Raw genomic sequence first — 9896 nt, 5'->3', positions numbered from 1 at the left:
CAGCCTCCTGCCTCCCGCCCTCCCCATCCACCCTGTCCAGAAGCACTGGCAAAGGCCGCTTGTTCCTTGCAGTGCTGACTCCACCTTGGTGAGGACTCCACTGCTGGGAAAGCATCAGCATGCCCACAGCAGCTGGTCTGCTCCACTTAAGGTACAGTGCTTACTGTGCCTGCTTTTTAAAATTATTAGCTACCTTACAGATTCTACTGAATGATTGAGCTCAGCAGCACCACACCACCCTCCCTGGCTGGGGAGCCATGACTCATCGGTCAGAGGCACTGCTTTCTGAGGAAGCTCTCTAGCTCAGCCCGACAGCAGCCAGGAGCTAGCAAGGCCCAGAGGGCAGGGAGTCCGGACTCCAGAGAAGAGGCTGGGTTTCTGCACTGTTTTCATGAGTGGTCACCACTCCTCAGGGAGGGGTGGAGGGCGAGTGACTCAGAGCAGATTAGTGCAAAAGACCTGTGTCCCTCTCAGAATTCTCGGCATGCAGGCTGGCAGGATTCCTGTCCACCTCAGGACTGACTTTCTCCCGAAATCATAAGCCTCAGAAAACATAAATCATTTCCACGTAGCTAAAGAACAGAAACTGTATCGACTCTTTCCCTTGTTTTGTGGAAAGAAAGGAAGAAAGGAAGAAAGGAAGGAAGAAAAAGAAAAAGAAGGAAAGGGAGAAAAGGGAGAAAAGAAAAAGAGAAAAAAAAATTTTACATTATGAGAAATGTGAAATTCAAATTTAAACAGAAAAAAATATCTGGCAAATTACTATATATTTTAAATCATTAATTATGTATCTAAAGCTGATATGCTCTTTAAATATGCTCTAGCACCAAGGAAATAGCCTAACAAATTGTTAGAGTAAAACATACCATAATGAGGACTCACTCTTCGCTTGATTAACACTTCCTATCAAACTAAAAGAATCCTAAGCAGTTCAGTGAATTCCAGTTAAATTCAATCTCCTCTTTTCTAATCATAAAAGAAAAATCTAAATAGCTTTTAGCCAAAAGTTATTTAAAATATAAAAGGCAAAATATCTTGTTATAAAATTCGTAAGCAGACGTGCACCAAAATATTGATGTCAAAGGCAATCTCGGAGAAGCAGACACACCAAGGGTCAAGCCCGACCCCTGCGAATCTCAGCAGGCCGCACACCTGTCACCATGTCCCTCTGGACATCTGTTGTCACAGAACCCATGGACCCCAGGGTCTGAAGGTCAGGAATGGGCCCTCAGGCAAGCTGACCCCACACAGAGGTTGTGCCGCTGGGAGCAGAGAGGGAGAGACGTCAAGTGACAGAGGGCCCCCGGAGGAGGGAGGGACCGTGAGGACCAGGAACTGCAGGCCCGCACAAAGGTGTACTACAGGCTTCCAACTGAGCACCACATCGGGCGACCTGGCTCAGAGGCAGGTGGGAAGCCCGAGCCCGCTCTGGCCTGTGGGGGGCACGGGAGCCGCATACTGGGTGGGACGGCAGATGACACCATGGCACCAGAATGGCGGCTGCACAGGTGCACGCGGGTGCGTCGGGATCCCGGAGCATCCCCCTGTGCGCCCCGTCCCTGTCCCTGGACGAGGTCGTGTGTCTCATTTCCCCCTGCGTTTGCTGCACGGGTCACTGGATATAAGGGGGTCGTGATGCTGAGTTGAGGTAAAAGAAGAGGGAGGAAAAAACGACACGTCCCGAAATGAGTTTCATTTATATAATGAAAATAAATTTTTACACAATCAACAGAAACACACCAAGGTTTGTTGGTTTTTTTTGCGAAAAATATTTTTAAATAAATTTTTGCCTTTTTTTACATTCTGATATACATATGTAACAAGGTTTTTATGGCACTGTAACCAGAATTAATCAAAAGGGAAAGGTGGGAAGGAAGTTAGTAGCGTGTGGAATCCCTTCCCCGGCTGGCAAATTCACCCCGTCAGCCACTCACGCCAGCCTCAACTCCCTGCACACTCAAAACACCGCATTATTGCACTGGAGCCCGTGAAGGCAGGCGGTGTAATGGTCACTTCCCTGCTATTCAAAAGATCTCTTAAACCAGAGAGGGGGAAAAGATCCAGAGCACGAAACACACAGAGTAACGGCGACTCGGTCTCTTTAGAGAAGGCAGAAGGGTTCTGGGGCCACCGCGGCTCCGATCGTCCCTGCAGCTGGCACTCGGGGCGTGGGTGGCGGGTTTGGTTTCCTATGTGGTGGCCGGGGGACCCGAGCCTGCAGCATTCCATGTCTCGCTCCTCACTTTGGGTTCTTCTGAATTGGTTTAAGGTTTGGTATCTTCGGTCTATGAACCTGCACAGACTATTTAGTTGTAAACTCTACAAATAGCTTAAAAGGAAAAGGGGAAGAGCCAGTTTTATTACATTTTTATCGTTGGGTTAACAAATGACTTCTTTAACCTTCCTGCTTGTCACTTTGCAGGAAGTGAATCTCAATGGCCTCAAAAGTTACAGTCTTTCACACTTGCTAAAAATAAAAAGTCTTTCAACAAATTTGCTTCCATTCACGAACTATACCCCAACTAAAACAGAGAAAGAGAAAGAAAACTGACAAAACCCGAATCCATCCTCCCCCGGCCCTGGCGGGAGCACCTGCCCCATGCCGGTGGTCACACGACTGTCTCCACGCCCATGAGCTTGGGCGTCAGGATCCGTGGGGTCACACCATTGTTGAGGTCTTCCTCGAACTCCAGCAACTGCCCCATGAAGTTAAGGTTTGGGGAAATAATTGGTCGTTTGCCTTTGACGAATTTGTACGCATCCGTCATGGTCATCCACGTGTGCTTCATTAGGTAGGCGATGACAATGGTGGCGGACCGTGACACGCCGGCCTGGCAGTGAATGAGGAGCCCCTTGCCACACTGGTGTGCCTCCTCTGGATGGGGGAGAGAGGAGAGAGGTCAGCCCGCCCCAGCCACACCACAAAAGACACGGGGGCACCGGATCGGGCCAGAGTGTAGGCCCGACCCGCACAAGCAGCTACATCAGAGGCTACTCGGCCCCTCCAGGAGGGGGAAGACGACACACAGGCACTCAGGGAGGGAGTCTGGGGACCTACGTCACCCAGCCGGCCTTCTCCCACACCCTGTTCTTGTTCCCTTTGCTCGTTTCCTGGAGTCGCACGACTGAGAGAAGAAAGGAGGGAGGCGGGATGCTGCGGGCACAGGCACAGGTACACACCACTGTGTGCGTGCGTGTGCAACGTATTCCCTCTCCTGCTGGGGCAGGTTCACTCCGCCTGCCGGGCCACGCGTAGTGTTAACAGCGTCCCTCCGTCTGTGTCAGAGAACGAACACACTGCTCCCTTCATGCTCTAGAGCTGCTCCGCTCTGTCCAGCAACCATCCGGAGGGGGTGAGACTCAGCCCTGCCTAACCTGACCGAGGACAGAGGAAGAGGCTCCACTGAACAGTGCTCCTTTCAGCTTCTCACCCGAAAACACGGCTGCTGCAGGGCTGCCTCAGATTTGCAGCGTAGGGCTAGTGCCCCCTCCTGAGCACCCAAATGTCCCACCCTAACCCTAGACACTGCTTAGTTCCTATGAGACTCTCAGAGACTGTCATTATGCTGCTAAAACCTGCCCTGCTTTCCCGAAAGGAAACCGATAAGATCTCAGTTTATACAACAAGATGACAATGGGCAAAAAATTCTGCCCCCGTAGGCTGTGATTCTGAATTGTTCTTCAAGCTAAATGCTATTTGTTATTGGTTTTGTCTTCCTTCTAAAAACAAAATTAAAAAGCCAGGTAAACCTGAGTAATCTATAAGGAAGCAAGCACTTTGGTTGAAGTCCTATTAGAATAAGCATTCTTATGCTGTTCGTTAAACAGCAAACAATTTCCCAACTTCCTCCACCTGGAGTTAAGTCCAGGGGAATTGCAGCCATGACATCGGATATGGAGCAGGAAGTCCCTCATCTCCTCAGCGCAGATTTCCTCATCATGACTCCAGGCCAGAGGAGGCATCTGTGTGCCCTGCATTGCTGGCTGGTGAGGTAATGCTGCCCTAGCTCGCTGTGGAAAGGCTGTCAGGGGCCCTGGGCCCTCTCTGTCAGCCCCACAGCGTGGAAAAGTCACCTCTCCCAGTCCATGGCCGCCTTGAGTTTCCCTCCACCCTGAGCACCCCGGGGTCCCACACCGCAGGCACCCTGGCCAGGACAGCAGCCAAGTCCACCAGCATGGGTTAGACCCAAGGCTTCCTTCTGATAGAGGAGCGGCAGCCCGGAGTGTGTGCTTCCCGGGATGGAGGCGGGAGCAACCCGCAGCAGCACCATCCCATCGAGGAAAAGTACCAGGCACTGCTCAGGGCAACAAAGCTCGGAGTCGCTTGACAGTGTGGGCTATCTGCCGAGCAGAAGTGTTCCCCAGGGACCACCTGAGCCCCACGATGGTTTGAGCAAGAATTTTCCTCCTTGGGACCTACTGGGGGTAACCCAACCTGACCTTTCCCAGGTCCCTGAGGGAGGGGAGGCCAAAGGAAACCTCGCTCCAGCTCACACATGTCACTGGCTGCTTTCTGTTAGGCAGTGTTTAAGAACCGAGAAAAGCAGGTAGAAAGAAATGTCCGGGGCTGTGTGGCCTGCTCGACCGGAAGAGCTTCAGGAGAGGAAAAGACCTCACATCACAGCGCTCCATGCATGTCCACCTTCACACCCCTAAATCTCAGCAGCAGCCTAGACATCTATGAACAGACAGACGGATGGGGAAAGCATGACGGGTAGACACACACACACATACAGGAGCACTGTTCTGCCATAAAGGACAGACTCGAGTCCGTGTGAGAAAATGGAGGCATTTGAGACCATGCTGTGAAGTGAAGTAAACCAGACACACAAGCTTAAGTGCTGCATGGATTCTCTTATATGAGAAACCCAACACGGGAATAAAAAGCAAAGTAAAAGAGACATAATAGGAAACGGAGACAGATCTTTCTCGAAGGGGAAGCGGACTAAGATGGGGGCAGATGCAAAAAGAATAAAGCTGTGCCGTGTCCCTGCCCCAGCTCCCCGTGATGAGCACGAGCCTCATGAACTAAGGTGGACTAACGTACATAAAAATTTTAAAAATAAACACTCTCCAACCTTCAGGACCAGCCTCAGCAAAGGCGACCTTTCCCCTGAACTCCAGGAAGAGGCCACAGGGACGGCAGCTCAGTTTACCTGAGGGAAGCAGCCCCCAAGGGCCAGGTGGAGCCAGTACCCGGCAGGAGGGGGACACAGCCAGTGTCCCTGGCCCGAGGGTGAGCATTTCTAGGTGGTCAGACCCAGCCACACGAGTGTCACTGGCGGCCGGGACCCAGGAGGGCTTGGTGACAGCAGGCAGCCCAGGAGCACACCCAGGCCTCGTGGCCCGGGCGGAGGCCGGAGGGCCACTCACCGATGAACTCGAAGGCCTCCTCGAAGTACTGCCGCAGGTTCTGCTTGCTGCTGTCGGTGGCCGGCAGGCGCTTATAGCTGAGCAGCCCCTTCTCGCAGTGGTAGAGCGGCAGGTGCGTGGTGACGTTGATCACGTAGCCAATGTTGAGCCGCTGCATGGTGTCCAGGTCCTGCGCATCCTGCTGGTTGCCCAGGAAGAGGAAGGGCAGGACGGGCGTGAGCTCTGCACCCTCGATGTCCGGCGTGCTGGGCCCGGGCCGAGGCAGCAGGCTGGGCGCCGCCGCCCCCCCGCAGGCCTCTCGACAGTGCTGCAGCTGCAGGGAGTTGTCGCACAAGTTCTCATGGCTCTGCCTGAAGCTGCTGAGCCCCCCTGCGCAGACACAGAAAGCCACGGTGATCATGGGGGCTGTGCATGGGGCGCCGCTGCCTTCAGGCTGGGGCTGCTGTTGGGGACGGGGCTCCTAGATGCCTGAAACCAGCGCAAAAGCTGGGGTCTGCTTGGGCCCCCGGACCAGTCTCCCTCCCTGAATGGAGGGCTTCAGAACACGCTTCTTTGTGGGTACTGGGGGTTGATCCCAGGGCCTTTGCACTGAGCTCCATCCGCAGCCCTTTTCAAAGCTTTTGAGACAGCATTTGGCTGTAAGTTGCCCAGGCTGTCTCTAGCTTGTGACTCTCCTGACTCAGCCTCCCAGAACTTTGGGATTACAGGGAACACCACTGGTGCCAGCTGAGAATGTACCCCTCAGACCTCCTGTGCCATGAGGCAGGGAGCAGGTCCCACCCAGAATTAGGCTGCCCACCTGCCTGGAGGCCTGCAGAGACCCTGTGCTGGGCAGAGGGAGCAGGGAGCAGCCTCCATCTCAGACCAAGGCCCCCATTCAGCTCAGCCTGCCCAGAGTGCGCCCAGCAGGGTGGCTGCCAGCAGGAACGGTGGAGGAGCTGGATGCCTCGGTTATATGCCCAGTGCCAGCAGCCCCTGGCAAGCTCATCTCTCCGTGCCCCAGTTCCCCATCTGTTAGGGTGAGGCCAGGGGCATCTGGCTCTGGGACACATAAGAATGGGTGAAGGGTCGCGTGCATCTCTGGGGGCACACGGTGGCTCAGCAAGAATTTCATTAATGTCGTGAATGGAATTACACAAGGCTCAGGTACGGAGAGATGTCTGGAACAGACAGCATGGGGCCGGCGGCTGGGTCCTGAGGGCTCCTGTTTGGGGTTTTCCGCCTCACCTTCCAGGGGCGTGGGGTCTGAGAGCAGCACCTGCCCCGTGCGTGGCTGGTGGAGGTCAGGAAAAGCCCAGCCCATTGGGAAAACGCGATGTAAGAGACACACGAACCCAGGCTCACTGTGCCCCATTAGCTATGTATGGGTGCAGCCTACAGACTTCACCCATTTTGAAATACAAACTCGCCCTCCCCACCCTGAACAAGTGTCATCTTAACTTACAGGGATGAATATCAGGGAAACCAGAGCCACATAAGCGGAGATGCTAGCCACCGTTTAGCCACAGTACTTTCTGTTTAATGGAAAGGCCAAGAGAAAAGCCAAAGAAAGACTTCTATAAAAGCAAACACTATTATTCGTTCCGTGGAATAATACACAGGCATTAAAAGAACAGTTGAGAAGCAAATACAAGAGCCAAGAGAACACTTCTGTGTAATAACAATACATGAAAAGAAAGCTGGTTCAAAACATTCCGCAAAAGATGAAGGACTATGCAACAGGAACAGAAATTTAGTTCACTAAGTTTTCCTCTGATGTGTGTTGCACACGGAGGAGTACCGTGAGGCTCAAAGTGTACAAGTAAGGGCCGCAGAATGGGGCTGCCGTCTTCCCCGTGTGCTGTCGTTCTAACCGGACAGAACGGGACACTCTCTGGCCTAGTCTTTCAAGGGGGAGAGACCGGAAACCTCCATTCGCTGAAAGCCATCAGGACGCAGCAGCTGAGCCCAAGGACAGATGCCTCGAGCCCTCTCACCGTCCCAGAGACACAGCAGAAAGCAGCGTCCAAAAGAGGACGGGAAGTCTGTGTGCCCTGCGTGTGCCCCGCTCCAGTCTCTTCCGGCCTGGCCTAGCCTAGCCCGCGTCCGGGGCGTTCACAGCCTGGACGGGCGGGCGAGCGGACACGTCCTCCCATGGGGAGGTGAGGGGCAGGTCCACGGCAACTCCAAGGGCAGTGCCACAGCCCCTTTCTGTGCCAAACCGGCTAAAACCCAAACCGTCACTTTTTGAAGACAAAGAGCGAGCTGTAAACTCACACTGACTGATGTCTACGGTTACATGCGCTCCTACGGATGGCTTTGTTATACGGAAACAACAGTTGGAGCCCAAAGAGAATTTTCCAAGTCCAAAGAAATGTGAAAAAGCAGAAGAAACTTCACCAGCGGACACTTCAAAAAATAAATAAAAACCACCCAGTGCCACCATCCGGCACTCCACGGAAGGGCGCTCAAAGAGTTATTTGAAAGTCTGCTCAGCTTTACCGCCACAAAAATCCAAGTAAACAATTCCACGCTGATGCTGCGATGGGAACTTAACTCATGCTTTCTCGTCAGAAAAGGGCGGCTGTGACATTTTTCCACATCCGATGAGAGAATACAATGACAAGCTCAGAAGAGTTTCTTAAGGAGGAGAAAAAGAAAAACTTTCTTCTTATTTAGGGCGCGCGAGCTGTAATTTGTCTTAAAAGTAGCAAGTTAAAAAAGAAAGGGGGAGAGTCTGCCAGGAAACCCACACTCAGAAAAAACACCCCAGGCTTTTTAAAACTGTTTCTCCCCCTCCTCCCCATGACATCAGCCAGGCCCCCACCTGCCCTGTTGCCATGGCAGCCACACAAAGACACACAATGACATCAGCTGGCTCCGTGTCAGCTCCCTGAGTCCAAACAATGCAAGAAGAACCACTCTGTGCAAGGCCTTTGGTGCACCCGTGCCCCGGGAGGCTAGTGACGTAAGGCACAGGTGGCAGGAGGTTGGCGGCCGGGAGGGCTCCTGTCCCAGGGCCACGTGCACAGGACTGTGAGTGTGCGGGCATGTGGGACGCGGGCCGTGCGAGGCTTGGAAGGAGAGCAGAGAGCGAGGGCGTCGCTGTGGCTCCCCGAAGCAGACAGGGCACCTGGGGACGCTGCAGGTCCGCTGGGCAGACGCTGGACGAGGAATGGACGGTGGTCCCACAGCGGCGTTGCGGGAGCTCAGGAGAGGAGTGGGCGAACATGGTTTCCTCCGCCAACCACTTCCTGCCCGCCTTCCCCGCCAGATGCCGCCGGGGCCAGGGCGTCATGCTGCGTGGGGAGCTCTGTGCCCTGAGACGCCCGTGTCAGGACTTCACCTCTCAGGGCCCAGTGCGCTCACCCCGCCCACAGGCACATGCTCCCCAGGGCCATTCTGAGCGGGGCCTTTCGGGGAGGCCTCTGGGGTCCAACCCCACCCTGCCAAATACCAGTGAAGTCCCAGGCAGGGTCCTCACCTCTCCCTGCCTCGGTTTCCCCGTGTATACAGCAGGAAATGTGACACTGCCTACCTCAGAGGATTAAACTGGCCAATTCTAAAGTACTCTGAAATAACATCTAGCACATAGGAAGGACTTTTCTTATTGCTTTGGGAAAGTACCATTTTAAAATCCTTTTTTAAAAATTTGCTTACTATATAGACACACCTGTAATCACAGCACTCCGGGAGGCTGAGGCAGGGGTATTACACATTGAAAGTCAGCCTCAGCAACTTAGCAGTGTGGCCAGATTTTGTCTCAAAATAAAAATGTGCCGGGGACACAGCTCAAGGGTGAAGACCCTGGTCCAATCCCCAGTAGCACATTAAAAAGAAAAAAAGACTCCAAATGATATGCTAATATTCCAGAGTTCTTACTTCTAAATTTTTTTTTTTTTTTTTTGTACCAGGGATTGAACTTGGGACCTTGCGCTGGCGAGGCAGGCGCCGGAACCACTGAGCTAAATCCCCGGCCCCACTTCTAAATTTTTATTTAGAGAAAGAACTACGAACCAACACTCCTGAGCAGCTTGAAGTGTGCGTGCTATGGTCTTACACGAAGGGAGCCGCAGTCCCCTGTCCAGCCTGAACAGCTCTGCCTGGCTTCATTGTATTTGCCCTGAGTGCCCAAGAAAGACTGCACGCCCTGGATTCCTGGTTTTCCAGACAAGACTGGATTATGAAAATAAACCTCCTCTTCTTCATCCTGCCTCCTCCCCGAACCCCCCACCCCGGCCGCCTTCCCGAGCAGAGCCTGCGGGAATCAGTGCCTGTGCTGGGTGAAAGCATCTTTAAACCTCGCCTCAGAACTGGCCTCTCCACCCTCAGAGGAAATGCACGGGAACCACACACCTGCTCCTCCCAGGGCTCAGCGAGAAGCCAGGGAGTCCAGGTGGGGAGCGACCTGGTGTCAGCTGGGTTTCAGATCCCGCTGCCGCTGGGGCACTGCAGGAGCCCTCGGCAGTGTGACTAGGAAGCAGGGCTGGGCTGCAGGGTCACAGAACCCAGGTCTGCATCCGGGACCCCTAAGCAAGGGGCTT

General features: G+C 53.7%; 1 protein-coding gene across 3 annotated transcripts in view; it reads right to left on the bottom strand.

Moving 5' to 3' along the window:
- Window positions 1–1686: 1686 nt before the first annotated feature.
- Dusp10 (dual specificity phosphatase 10) overlaps window positions 1687–9896 on the bottom strand; it is a 32668-nt gene continuing 24458 nt past the window's right edge. For all 3 annotated transcript variants that reach the window (XM_021246431.2, XM_004867413.3, XM_087209855.1), the window contains 2 exons: window positions 5374–5742; window positions 1687–2875 (listed from right to left, as the gene is read on the bottom strand). In XM_021246431.2, the coding sequence (XP_021102090.1) occupies window positions 2610–2875; window positions 5374–5742 (635 nt within the window). In that variant the 3' untranslated portion in view covers window positions 1687–2609. The remainder of the gene's footprint in view (window positions 2876–5373; window positions 5743–9896) is intronic.

Source organism: Heterocephalus glaber, unplaced genomic scaffold (genome assembly GCF_053883595.1).
Source record: "Heterocephalus glaber isolate CG9 unplaced genomic scaffold, H.glaber_assembly_v1.0 deba00001067, whole genome shotgun sequence".
Taxonomy (NCBI): Eukaryota; Metazoa; Chordata; class Mammalia; order Rodentia; family Bathyergidae; genus Heterocephalus; species Heterocephalus glaber.
Note: the sequence above shows the minus strand (reverse complement) of the source record. Positions and strands in the feature narration are given on the sequence as shown.